The 13,330-nt window shown below is 51.2% G+C and overlaps 3 protein-coding genes across 4 annotated transcripts; 1 reads left to right on the top strand and 2 right to left on the bottom strand.

Annotated features, from left to right (window-relative positions):
* Positions 1–18: 18 nt before the first annotated feature.
* Positions 19–521, bottom strand: Gng14 (G protein subunit gamma 14). Its single transcript, NM_001401004.1, has 2 exons — positions 307–521; positions 19–218 (listed from the first exon to the last, which is right to left on the bottom strand). Exons 1-2 carry the CDS (start codon positions 397–399, stop codon positions 93–95), a joined length of 219 nt encoding a protein of 72 aa, NP_001387933.1. The 5' UTR covers positions 400–521; the 3' UTR covers positions 19–92.
* A 3,093-nt stretch (positions 522–3,614) lies between these two features.
* On the top strand, positions 3,615–7,697 carry Dhps (deoxyhypusine synthase). The gene is made up of 9 exons (NM_001004207.1): positions 3,615–3,895; positions 4,297–4,461; positions 5,133–5,254; positions 5,337–5,433; positions 5,515–5,601; positions 6,083–6,188; positions 6,266–6,369; positions 7,281–7,406; positions 7,481–7,697. The coding sequence occupies exons 1-9, from the start codon at positions 3,689–3,691 to the stop codon at positions 7,574–7,576; spliced, it is 1,110 nt and encodes a 369-aa protein (NP_001004207.1). The 5' UTR covers positions 3,615–3,688; the 3' UTR covers positions 7,577–7,697.
* Wdr83 (WD repeat domain 83) lies at positions 7,586–13,135 on the bottom strand. 2 transcript variants are annotated; one of them, NM_001047847.1, is made up of 9 exons: positions 12,964–13,135; positions 12,765–12,885; positions 12,574–12,679; positions 12,251–12,299; positions 12,042–12,168; positions 8,884–8,951; positions 8,682–8,790; positions 8,483–8,597; positions 7,586–7,886 (listed from the first exon to the last, which is right to left on the bottom strand). In NM_001047847.1, the coding sequence occupies exons 1-9, from the start codon at positions 13,064–13,066 to the stop codon at positions 7,737–7,739; spliced, it is 948 nt and encodes a 315-aa protein (NP_001041312.1). In that variant the 5' UTR covers positions 13,067–13,135; the 3' UTR covers positions 7,586–7,736. The 2 variants fall into 2 exon arrangements, with proteins under 2 accessions (NP_001041312.1, XP_087450116.1); XM_087593990.1 differs by having other exon boundaries at positions 7,586–7,819.
* Between the last annotated feature and the right edge of the window lie 195 nt (positions 13,136–13,330).

Below are 13,330 nucleotides of genomic sequence, written 5' to 3'. Positions count from 1 at the left end.
GCACACATGAATCGCAACACAGGAGCTGTCATTTTTATTGAGGACTTTCCTGTGTTATCCGAGGCCTTAGGGGCAGTAGCATTATCGTGGGTTCAGAGGATAGCACAGGGTTTCTTTTCCTTGAAAGGGTTGGTGGCAGCTGGGATGCCCACAAGGAAGGGGTCACTCTTGGCCTGCTCCGTGCAGAACTGCAGCAGATCTGTGGCTGCCTTGGATACCTGCAAACCCCATCGATTCAGCCACATTTGGGTATCCCCCTGCTCCCTGCACAGCTCTGCCCACGCTCAGGCTTGTCCCGATCCTTACCTTTATGCGGGTGATGCCTGCTTCCATCCGCAGTTGCTCCACTGCCCGGCGGGCCTGTCCGATGTCACTGCCGATGGCCACCTTGCTGGCCATCTGGGAGAAGGTGAGCAGGGCCGTGCAAGCCCGAGACTCCAAGCTTCTGCAGCTCCTTCTAGGTCCCTGAAGACTCTGAACACTCGGCTGCCTGCTCCAGCCTTATCTACCCTACTCTGGCTCTCTCCCCAACACTGACCTGGCTTCTTCACCCCCCTTCCCAGTCCCTGCAGGGACTTTGAAGCCAGGACCCAGGGAAATGTCACCAGTAACAACAACAATGGCAGCTGCTGTGACAGAAGGGGTCTGTTCCCTAGGAGGTCCAGTGGCTGCTTTGGTGTCACATGTTTCTTGGCTCCCCTGGGGGACTTGGCTGCATGCCTGAGGGATGTGGGACTCTGACTTGCTGGATATCTGTGGACTGTCCCCAGCAGACCTTCCTCCCTGCTTCTTCCACCCCCTAAGGCTATCTGTACCCTGGCTCAGCTCTTCCCTGAACTCCAAAGTCTCTTTAATAATTCCTCCACTCCATTTTACAATTGTAATGGAGTCTTGAGATGGCCTCATAGCCCACGCTGACCTTGCCATCATGCTCGAGACACTCCTGTGTGTCCTACATCTTACCACGTTCACTCCCACACCTGCATCCCAGCTCGGGCATCCATCTCAAAGCCCTTCGTCTCTCAGGCACTGTCATATCTGCTTCATGTACCATCACGGCAACCTTTAAGTGGGCTTCTTAGGCCGTTCCTGCTCTCACTGTCCATGCCTCCTGCCTTTCTCTCCAACCCTGTACCACTGGTCTGAACCTGTGCAGTACCCTATGTGTCTGTCGCCAGTGTTTCTATGCCCTGCTTCTTTCCTGGCTGTTTTGGATATGGTAGTGTCCACCTGTGGTCCTGTCACTGTCGAGGATGGCTTAGGCTACAAAAGCAAGGCACAACATCGCCAAAAACAACAGTCTGGGGTGGGAGGTGGAGTGGTTGGCATTATGTAGATTCCAAGCTGAACTGCAAAGATTGTTTACCGGGAGCCAGGATTTAGAGAGCAGCCTGGGTCACAGAAGGACCCTGCCAAGGAAATGTCTCCTGTTTTGAAGCCTCTTGCAGTAAATCCATCCTGTGCACAGTCCACAGGGGGCTGCTGCCAGACTTCCTCTTGAAATTTCCTGCTATTTATATGATCAGCACCACCGTTCCTCAGACAGGGGCTGCATCATTTAGGCTGGTCCTTGACTCCTAGGCTCACATGGCACTCTTGACTCTTCCCGTCGAGTAGTCAGCCTGGGTACTCCCATCACACCCAGCCTGCTTATCATCCTTCCTGCTGTCCCCCGAGGATTGTCCTGACACTGTTGTGTTCATCTGTTCATCCAACAGTGTATTAGCCTGGCTGAGCTGCTACAAGAAAAAGCCACAGACTGAATTGTAGAAACCCCAGGAATTGTTGGCTGGAAATATGAGGTCAAGGTGCTGGTGTTGATTTCTCTAAAGACTAGTGCTTCAGCAACCTCTTTTAAATTTGTATTTTAAAACTGCATTCATTATCCCAGCGCTCAGGAGACAGAGGCAGGTTGATCTTTCTCGGTGGGTTGAGGCCAGTCAGTTACATAGTGACACTGTCTGAAAAAAATTTATGTGCGTTGAGGGGAGGGGAGTTGCATGTGAATTGGGTCAGAGGTCATCTTTCTGGAAACTGTTCTACCAGGCCAGTCTTGGAGATTGAACTCAGGTGTCCAGGCCTCCTGAGCAAGGGCTTTACCCACTGAGCCATGGTCTTACTGGCCTGGAGGTCAACTTCTTGCTGGGTCCCCAGCTGCTCTTTCCTCTGCTTGTAAATCATGGTGACTGAGGTTTATCTGAGCATATCGGCCATCATTCTCTGACTCAGTGCAGTGTGGCTACCTTCACGGAACCTGTTCCCTACAGCAGTAGGTGTCATCAGACTCTCACTTGGGATTCAAGTCCTTTTGCCCTCCTGCATACTACCCATTGCAGATCTCCCTGCAGCCAGATGTGGCATTTGGGCACTGCTAGCCTATAGAGGAGGTTAAACGAAGGGGAGACCTTTATCTGTGCATCTTTGGGGAAATAGTGTCTCTGATATTTTTATAACAGGAATTTTCTGGGTCTTCTGGCCTCAGTCAAAACATCATGTGTTTGGCAGTTTTCTCCAGTCACCTTTTCCCTCAGCTCTGGTTACCAATTCCTCCAACCCACCTTCACACTTAACAGAGTGTGTGTGTTTTCTAGGCCAGAGGACAACCTCAGATGTCACTCTCATTCACCTGGTCCCTAAACCTGTGTGTATGAGCTTGTGCACGCATGGCATGCTTGTGGAGGTCAGACAATAATGTAAACAGGTCCAGACTCTTCTATCATGGGCCTTTGGCTACTGAGCCATTCTTCAGGTCCCATCCCCAAGGATCTACTGGTCTCTGCTTACCCAGAGCTATTACTGGTATTGCCAACCCCCTACCCCTCTTGAGTTCTGGCAATTAAACACACATATTCAATCCACACTCTTGCTTTTTTGCAAAGCAAGGACTGTACAGACAGCTATTTCCCTAGCCATGCCCGTCCCTTTTGTTGAGAAAGGGTCTTGCTTTCAATAGTTCAGGCTGGCCTGGAACTCGAGATTCTTTTGCCTCCACCTCCTGATTGCTGGTTTAGCCACCTAATGGTTTCCTGTTCATCAGACTATAGTCATCAGGAGGGCAGAGTCCATTGCTAAATCGCAGCGCCCAGCAGAGAGCACTATTTCTAGTGTAGATTACACAAACTGTAGAATGAGGGTGCCCCTGTCCTAGGTTCAGTGTATCATTAAAGGGGACGCATGAGAAAAGATTCTCAACAAACTTCTTTCGGCAAAAAGATGGTGGTCATCCCTGTCTCCCCAGAGGCCTATGATCCAGTGAAAATTGAACTATGGTTGTAGGGGGAAAAGAAGTTTGTAGCGACTCGAGGAAGCACCGAAAGAAAACACTCCCATTTGACAAAAGTCTGCAACTAACTTGTCCAAGGGCTCCGTCCTAGAAACAATCACCTCGCTCATGGGGGGACAAGAATATTTGGACAGACAGTTTGCAAATCAGGCACTTTTATCTACTTGAAGCTGAATCTGCCTACAAGGAATAACAAACAGCTCCTGGACCACATGTACGGAACACGGGAATAAAATGGCTGCTACCAGGCCCGCAGGCGCTGCCAGGGCCATGTGACTCAAGTAGCTTCCGGTACCCCTCCCCCGCCCCCGAGTCGCATTTCCTGGGCTCCGGCGGACCAAGCTGAAGGATTTGGCGGGTTCCAGGGCACCGAGACTGCTGTGACCAGAGAACGGCCGAGAGCGCATGGAGGGGACCCCGTCGGGGGCGGCGCCCTCCTCGGCGCTGGCCGCTGTGCTCAAGCACAGCTCAGCGTTGCCGCCCGAGAGCGCCCAGGTCCAAGGTTACGACTTCAACCGCGGGGTAGATTACCACGCGCTTCTGGAAGCCTACGGCACCACCGGCTTCCAGGCCACCAACTTCGGGCGCGCGGTGCAGCAAGTCAACGCCATGGTGAGGCGCCGGGCGACCCGGGTGGGAGGCGGGGCCGCTCCGTCCGCGTGAGTGCCCGGGAGAGGCGGAGTCCTGGTTAACTAGTGTTCCGCGATGGGAGGAGCTTGGGGTTAAAAGCAAAACGGGCTTGTAGGAGGAGCTTAACGCTGGGAGAGCCCTGGATTCGCTTTTCCCACTGGAAGGAGTCCTGAAGAGAAGACACTGTGTTGTTCTTAAAAGGGAACAAACCCCAAGTGACAGACCAGGACCTGGAATGGGAGGGTTAGGGTCTGCACAGGGGTTGTGCTTTGGTTTTGTAGTAGTCTCCCTGAGTGCAATCAACGTCTGGAATCCAATTCATGTGGGGTTCCTCCACTGAGGTTTGGAGTTTTAGTGCAACTTTACTGTGCCCCTATGCCCAGATTGAGAAGAAGCTGGAACCACTGGCAGTAGATGAAGATCATCACGAAGACCTGACTCAGAGCCGCCGCCCACTCACAGGCTGCACCATTTTCTTGGGCTATACGTCCAACCTCATCAGTTCTGGCATCCGGGAGACCATTCGCTACCTCGTGCAGCACAATATGGTGGGTCCACGTTAGATCAGTGGCCCCAGCCTCTCTGGGCCAGTAGACAAAAGGGTTATTGTTCATTTAAGAAACATGAAGAGGCTCAGAGATTAAGAGTATTTGCTGTTCTGTGAAAGATTTGGGTTTGGTTTCCAGCAACCACCTGGTGACTCACAACCATCTGTAATGGGGTCTTCTGTGTGTCTGAAGAGAGGGAGAGTGTATTCACATACATAAAATAAATCTTAAAGGGTGTGAGGAAATGGAGTATTGCTTTTAGACATACTGGCAGTTCCTTCCTTCCTTCCTTCCTTCCTTCCTTCCTTCCTTCCTTCCTTTGTATATGAGCACACTGTTACTGTCTTCATGTACACCAGAAGAGAGCATCAGATCCCATTACAGATGGTTGTGAGCCACCATGTGGTTGCTGGGAATTGAACTCAGGACCTCTGGAAGAGCAGTCAGTGCTCTTAACTGCTGAGCCATCTCTCTAGACCCATACTGGCAGTTCTTAGACTTCAGCCTCCTTTCTGAGTGCTGGGATCACAAGAGTGTGCCACGTTTTCTGGGTCTGCTTTAGGCTTGAGTTGGTTTTGTCATAGAGCTCATGCTTTGGGTCTGGATGAGCTCAGGCCAATGTTAGGGGCACTACTTTGAAGAAGGGTCTGTGTTGTTGCTGGTGACCACAGGTGGATGTACTGGTGACCACTGCTGGAGGGGTGGAAGAAGATCTCATCAAGTGCCTGGCACCCACATATCTGGGCGAGTTCAGCCTCAGGGGGAAGGAGCTCCGGGAGAATGGGATCAACAGGTGAGGCTCTGAGTAGTGGTAGGAGCAGGGAAGCCGCGTTGAGGGTCCCAGTGTCTGATGCCCTCATGGATCCCATTTCTAGGATCGGGAACCTGCTGGTGCCAAATGACAATTATTGCAAGTTTGAGGACTGGCTCATGCCCATCCTAGACCAGATGGTGCAGGAGCAGAATACAGAGGTAGGGCTGGAAGGGCTCAGGTGGACCTGCATAGTTGAGTCAGAAGACATGGGCTAATACTGATATTCTCCCCCTTGTTAGGGTGTGAAGTGGACACCTTCCAAGATGATCTCCCGGCTTGGGAAGGAGATCAACAACCCAGAGTCTGTGTATTATTGGGCCCATAAGGTGGGTTGGGTGGGGACAGTATTCTTGGGGACAGTACTTAGGCTTTGACTTGCAATGACTTGTTTGACTTAGTAGCCACCTAAAAGTCTCAGTAATCATTCTTGGTCTTCCCAGAGTTAGACGAGGAATGTCGAACAGAGAGGCTAGGCGTCACTTGACTGCAGGGTTCTCCTAGCTATGCCCCTACACTCCTGGGACTCGGTGTAGTGCTTTAGAAGTCGGTGGGGCCTGACCCAGGGTACCATGTGCCCAGGGACAGTGCAGCTCAAGAGTCTGGACAATAAGACACTGCTCAGTGTGCCAGTACCTTCTTCAAGCCATGTGTGGTTTTTCCTCACGTCTGCATCCACATGCAAAGCAGAGGGTCATGTGCACCAGAGAAATCAAGCAGCCTACTCAGGTCGGGAGGGATGCCACTGGGTTGGGCATCAGTTTTGCTGGGGTATGAGGTGTAGCTGCTAACTGGTCCTATCTCCACCAGAACCACATACCTGTGCTGAGTCCTGCACTCACAGACGGCTCACTGGGTGACATGATCTTTTTCCATTCCTATAAAAACCCAGGCTTGGTCCTGGACATCGTTGAAGGTGAGGTGCTAAGGCCCTGGGAGAAGGGTGAGAAAAGCCCACCGAGTCCAAGGCCTGACCTCTGCCCTCTCTCCCAGACCTGCGGCTCATCAACATGCAGGCCATTTTCGCCAAGCGCACTGGGATGATCATCCTGGGTGGAGGCGTGGTCAAGCACCACATCGCCAATGCTAACCTCATGGTGAGTGGAGTGGCTCTTGGCAGCCATCCCCACCCTCTGCTCTGAGAGATGGTGGTATTAGATGTGCACTACAGCAGTGCACTCGATGGGCCAGAGTCCCTGTCCTCTTTGGAGTTATGTTGGGGTGAGGCAGGTCAGACAGCCATAAGTGACATGCATGTGAGGACTAAGTAATGTCAGTCAGGCAAGGTGACTGCTTGGGAGACTGAGGCAGGAGGAAGGCTTGTTCATAGTTCAGGGCCAATGCGAAATGTTGTAATGTGAAAGGAAAGCCGTTTACTGAAGGGAGTGTTGGGGACAGGCTTCTGGAATTGTAAGTTTGAGCAGAGATCGATGTGCTATCCACAAGTCTTAAGGTTATGTATGGGAAGAACATTCTCAGTGAGGGAACATCCAGGGTAAAGGCCCTGAGACATCTTCACCTCAAGTGGTGAAGGCAGCTTAAAGGTTACACTGCAGAGGTAGCTGGGCCTGTGGAACAAAAAGAGTATTTAGGAACTTGCTCTGAATGAGAACAGGATTTGGGAAGAACATATTTGCAGATGCTCTCTGGTGGGGTAATGGATCTGAGGCACAGAGTAGTGTCGTAGTGGGAGCAGAGGTAGGTTTGGTCTCCTGTAGATGGCTTGTGGCAGCCACCGAACCATCTCTCCAGCCCCTATACACCATTCTCACCCGTGCTTTAACTGGCTTGTCACATGGGGTGCTCAGAAGTGGTACATTTGGTTTAGGGTGGGACAGCTTGTACCTAGGTGGTGGTTGTATTGGAAACATGACCACCTGCCCATGAACCTCAGGTACCGATGGGTCCTTCTAAAAGCTCTCTAGGCCTTCCTCTATCATACCCAGCCTCTGTGGCTCTGGTGGTCTCTCTGTCTATGACTTCTGACCAGGCCTTCTTCTACCCACAGCGGAATGGAGCTGACTACGCTGTTTATATCAACACAGCCCAGGAGTTTGATGGCTCAGACTCAGGAGCCCGGCCAGATGAGGCTGTCTCCTGGGGCAAGATCCGGATGGATGCACAGCCAGTAAAGGTAGATGGTGGCCAGCCAGGGTGCAGGGTCCAGGGGCTGCCCCATGGCCCCGGGCTCACTCAGGTCCTCTGCAGGTCTATGCTGATGCATCTCTGGTTTTCCCCTTGCTGGTGGCTGAGACATTCGCCCAAAAGGCAGATGCCTTCAGAGCTGAGAAGAATGAGGACTGAGCAGATGGGTAAAGACGGAGGCTTCTGCCACACCTTTATTTATTATTTGCATACCAGCCCCTCCCTGGGCCCTCTCCTTGGTCAGCAGCATCTTGAGAATAAATGGCCTTTTTGTTGGGTTTCTGAATTGGTCTGGGTCCTTGGTGTCAGGTCCATAAGTTCAGCCTGCTCCACCCTCTGCCTCGTAGGTCTCTTCTCGCCAGTACTGGATGCTGCCTCCCATGGCAGTCAATAGGCAGGGGTCTGCGGGATGGTAAGCCAGTGACTGTACCACATTAGAACCCACAGGTAGGGCCAGTGCTAGGGAACCCTAAGGAATGAATGGCAGGGAACAATCATTATCAGTTAGTCTCCTTGAGATCTAGCCTGAAGTCCTCAGTCATCTTTTTTCTTTTTTTCTTTTTTTTCCTTTTTCTTTTTTTCGGAGCTGGGGACCGAACCCAGGGCCTTGCGTTTGCTAGGCAAGTGCTCTACCGCTGAGCTAAATCCCCAACCCCCTCAGTCATCTTTTCCATGACTTCTTTTGGTGGTGCTGAGAATGTTAGGCAAATCCTGCCACTGAGCCACACCTTGGCCTAGAGACTGCTAGCCTTGGATGTAAAGAGGCCCTAGCTTTGTCTTCCTTGAGACCCATCTGGAGCCAACTCCAGTCACCACCATCTCCAGGTCCTTGAGCATACGAGGTTCCCCTTGTTTGAGTATCCTTCCGGCTTTCCCCTCATTCACTCTTCATGATCCAGCTTGGGAGGCTGAGGCAGGACGAATTCAAGCCCAGCATGGGCTACAAAGTGGGACACACATCCACTGCCAGAGGTTCCACCTCAAGACACCTGTCACCATTGCTCTTTTCGAGCATGAGAGAAGCACAGCTGATGCCCTCAGCAAGGAGCACGGGGGAAGGCTCACCTCTACCAGGTCCCAGAAGAACACTTTGCCGTCCTCAGAGCAGCTGACCACGTGTGTATCGCGCTCACTCAGGCAGCAGTCCAGCTTGTACTTCTGGTTTTTATGGCCCACATACCTAGCAGTGGGGTGGATAGGATCAGAGGGGCTCGTTCCACCCCAGAAGTGGGGTGAGGGGCAAAGGCTAACCATAGAGACTCACTCGCCCAGCAGCTCCCCTGTGTCTTTATCTAGAAGCCTCAGAGTAGAGTCCAGGCTGGATATCAGAGTGCACTGCCCATCCCGGCTGAAGCAGGTGCAGGTGATGGGGCCTTAGAGAGAGCATGGTAGGCAGGTGAGTCTGGGTACTCTTGTCTGTCCCACCACCCGCTTTGACTGTCCCGCTCTTCCAAGGCCATACTCACTGCCCACATAGTCCGAGGTGACTTGTCCCATCCTTAGGTCATAGCGCCTTACACGGCCATCCACAGAGCTGCAAGAAAGTGTAGATCCGGCCTAAGGCATTGCAACCTTTTGACCCAGGGCAGCCTGTGTCCCTGTGCATTCCTGGCCATCTAGGAAAGTGTGAGCAAGGCAGTGATGCTCTTCTGCTCTGTGACCCAGTCTTAGCGGACAGCTTGGTCCCATTCAAAGAGCCATGCCCTATCTTCCAACCCCTCAGAGCTTTCTAGATCCTACACCTCCTGATTGGTACAGCAGTCAACCATACCTGTTCCTGGGTTCTACATCTGCACATTTGACCAACTGTAGCATGGGAATATATTCTATAAAGATTTTATTACCTGTCTTTTTCAAGACAGGGTTTCTCCATATAGCCCTAGCTGATCTGGAACTCACTCTGTAGACAAGGCTGGCCTCTTAGCATGCACAGGCCCTGAGTTTCATACTCAGAATCTCAAGCAAGCAAACAAACCAAAACCATGTAGCAGAATGGGCAGCCTAAAATCTGCTATCCTGGTAGATCCGGAAACCAGCCTACTACAGACACCAAAACAATTGTACTCTCAGAGTGCGACTCACTCCCCATCCCCATCTCCGCCACCATCTTATTTTATCTTGTATGTATGAAGGCTTTGCCTCTAACCCCCAGTCCTTAATGCCTGTGCTCCCCAAGCAGCTTTCTCCGTTTTTTGAGATAGGATCTCATAGAGGCCCGACTGGTCTCATATTCACTTTGTGACCAAGTTCACCTTGAACCTTGCTCATATGCTAGGATTACAGGTGTGTCCTACCGCACTTGGCTCACCAGGAAGTTTGGAAGCACAGCTACTTCATGCCAGTCTTCCCCTCAAAGAAATAGGGCCTTTCACCACTCTCAGTAAAACAAATGTCCAGATGTCTCCTGCAGGCCTCCAGACCCTGTCCTGCTGGCCATTCCTTCTGCAGCACCTGCAGGTTCATCTCCTTGGGATGTGCTTGCTGTTCCTCCCGATAGCCACTAGGTGGCTCTAGTCCACACAGGCTTGCTCTCTCCGGGTCTACACTGCCACCAGTCCTACCTTACTGCTGTCTCTGCTGCGAGTCCTCTCACTTCTGGGACTTGTATCCCTAATGTGACTAGATTAGTTGTACTTCTGCTTTATTTATTCAGCTTATTTGAGACAGGGTTTCTATGTGTGGTCCTGGTTGTCCTGGAACTCACTTTGTCAAGAGCTCTGCCTGCTTCTGCTTCCTGAATGCTAGGGTTAAAGGCATGCGCCACTCCTGCCAAACCGTAGACAGGCTGGCCTTTAACTCTTGGTCCCCCTGTCCTGGCCTTCTCAATGCTGGGAGATGTCACCGCATCTCTCATAGTTGGCACTCAGTAATTTTTTGAGACAGGGCATCTACTTGGTTCTGTCTGGTCTGGAACTCACTCTGTAGACCAGAATAGCCTGGAACTCAGAGCTCCATTGCCCTGGCCTCCCCAGGGCTGGGATGAAAGGCACGAGCCACCACACCTACCTGACTCATGCTTGTGATTACTTATGTAAATTTTTATTATTTTTTTGGGTTGTAATCTTATACATGAATTATTTATCTGCATGTATGTATATGAATCATGTGTGTGTCTGGTTCCCAGGGGAGGCCAAAAGAGAGTGTTGAACTCTGTAGAACTGGAGTTACAGATGGTCGTGAGCCACCATGTGGGTGCTGAGAATCAAACATGGGTTCTCTACACCATTGGACAATCTTTCCAGCCCCCATGGTTGCATCTATTGACTGTCCTGCTGGACAGGACAGACTAGAAACTGCAGCTCCTTCAGTGGAAGAGGCGACACAGTTTCGACCATTAGGTAGCTGACGCTGACCAAGGAGGATCTAGAAAGGTCCAAGAAGGTAACATTGGAAGTGGGACTGGAAGGTGAGAAGTAAAAGTACAGAGGCCACTGTGTTTGATGCAGCTCTGAGCTGGGCCACAGGGTGGAGTCAACCACAGCAAAGTCCCATAGCACTGAGCTGAAATTAAGTAATGTCTGTAGGCTGGGGAGAAGGAAGTCTCAGCAGGAAAAAAGCAAGACTGCTGATCCAAGTTTGATCTCTGGAAACCACATCATAGCGGGGTGAACTGGCAAGATCCAGTGTCTTAGCTCTTGTCCTGGGGAAACGGGAGATGGAGACGGAAGAGTCTCTTGGGAAGCCAAGGGCCAGTCAGCCTGGAGTCCATAGCACGACAAAAACAGGGAGAGATCCTGTCTCGCCTCAACATAGTAAAGGAGAGAACTGACTCTGTCCTCTGACCTCTACACACATGCATGTACACACACAATATTAAAAGATAAAGTAAAAAATAACTCCAGCCCCAGGGAGACCTCTGATACTTATCCCCCACATACATATCCCCCATACAGATGCATTTACACCATTTTTAAATTTTCTCTGGGTATTTGTGTTTTTGCTTGCATGTATGTTTGTGTATCATGTGCATGCCTGGGACCTGCACAGGCCAGAAGAAGGTGTCAGGTCCCTGGAACTGAAGTTACAGACATCACACGGGCGCTGGGAATTGAAGCTAGATTTCTCTGGGAGAGCAGCCAGTGCTTTTAACCACTGAGCCATCTCTCCAGCCCTCAGGTCTTGGACTTTTGGGGTGCTCATTTTGATTAACAGAATGATGTGTTGCCTAATTATCTGAGCTGGGCCAAGCTATGAGGTGTATACCTATAACTAACACTAGAGAGGCAGAGCTGGGAACACTGCCACAAGGCCAGCCTGGTTTACACTGTGAGTTCCAGGACAGAGTGAGTCCCTGTCAGAAAAACAAAAACACATCCAGGGATTCAGCATTTGTGTATGAGTGCGTGTGTTATTGTTGTTTTGAGACAGGGTTTCTCTACATAGCCCTGACTACTCAGAGATCCAAATGCCTCTGCCTCCTGAGTGGGCATTAAAAGCATGTATGTGCCACCATGCCCTTCATGGCTCATTCTGATACTCTCAGCACTTGGGAGGTAGAGGCAAGAGGATTAGGAATTGAAGGCCACCTTGGATTACACAAGGCCTGGTCTCAAAAAAACCAAACCATGGCCACTATGACCTCCAGTGGCACCAGGACAAAGGAGTGTGGCTTGGACCTACTCACCCTGCCAAGATCTCATGATCTGACACCTTTACACTGGATATGCCGTCCCTGGCTTCATCTAGTGTCTGCACTGGCTCAGGCTTCCTGGATCGGCAGTCCCAACATCTGACACTGGAATCGATAGAACCTGTAAGGCCAACGTGAAGGTGAGGTCAGGGTTGGGTCTCTGGGCAGCAGCCAGTTTTTGGCTGTCCAGACTGCAGACTCACCAGAGAGGATGACTGTGGCTTCTTCATTAAACTGAACGGTGTTCACCTTCTAAGAATCAGGAATTACCAATTTAGAGGAGTGGGGCTTTGGAGGACTGGGATAAAGACAAGACTCTGCATATTAGAGCAAGGGCACAAGTTAGAGGTAGGGAAGGTGAAAGGTTCTGGGGAAACTGGAAGGAAGACTGCTTGGTGCCTGCCAGGGTATACTAGCTGGGCACGTGGGGAAGACTGTAATGGAAGGAACTTCTTCGTACCACCTATGCACTAATTTGGCTCTCCACAATGCACACATTAATGAGGGTCTTCTGGCTTGTACTCACTCCAGCGTGGCCCCGAAATTTGCGCACGACCTGCCCTGTTGCTACATCCCACAGAACCACCGTCTTGTCCCCGCCACCAGAACAGAGATGGCTGTTGTCAAAGGAGCTGGAGGACGGAAAAAAGAAGGTCAATATCCACTCACGATCCCAGCCTCTGTGTTCCTTATTCCAGCCTGGCTCACCCCGCTCACCCGGCCGCATCGAGCACTTCGTAGCCGTGGCCACTGTACGTCCGCAGCAGCGTCCCACGCAGCGGGTTCCACAGCTTTAGGGTTTTATCGCTGCCGCACGTCAGGCAGTAGTTGCCATCCACTGGGAACAGTAGGCAGCGGTTACAGGACCGCCGGCCTCAGGTGGAGGGATGCCCAAGATGAAGGCGGAGTCGCTTACCATTAAATCGCACGGCTCGCACCGCGCCCTGTCCGCAGTCCAGTGTCTTCAATTGTTTCCGCGGCAGCTCCGGTGCCCGCGGCTTTGGCTCAGGAAAAGCCATACTTTAAGTTTATTAGTCCGCTTCCCGCTTTACTGCTGTTTGTATAGAGACCGCCTTCCTTCCAAGCTTAAAAAAAAAAAAAAAAAGTCCTTGCTCGGGTGTAACCTTATTATTGTCCCCCAGGATTTATTTCCTGCTTAGCACTTCCGTGTTCAGAATTTCAGTGCGTGTTGAGGATACTGAAAGCTCTTTTCAGGTTTTTTTTCTATACTTCCTACTTTCCAGGAACTATTCTAGCCTTTTCTCATTCTCCTTTTTCTGGCT

The sequence above is a fragment of the Rattus norvegicus genome, chromosome 19 (genome assembly GCF_021556685.1).
Source record: "Rattus norvegicus strain SHRSP/BbbUtx chromosome 19, alternate assembly SHRSP_T2T, whole genome shotgun sequence".
NCBI lineage: Eukaryota > Metazoa > Chordata > Mammalia > Rodentia > Muridae > Rattus > Rattus norvegicus.
This window is presented reverse-complemented; position numbering and strand designations above follow the sequence as displayed.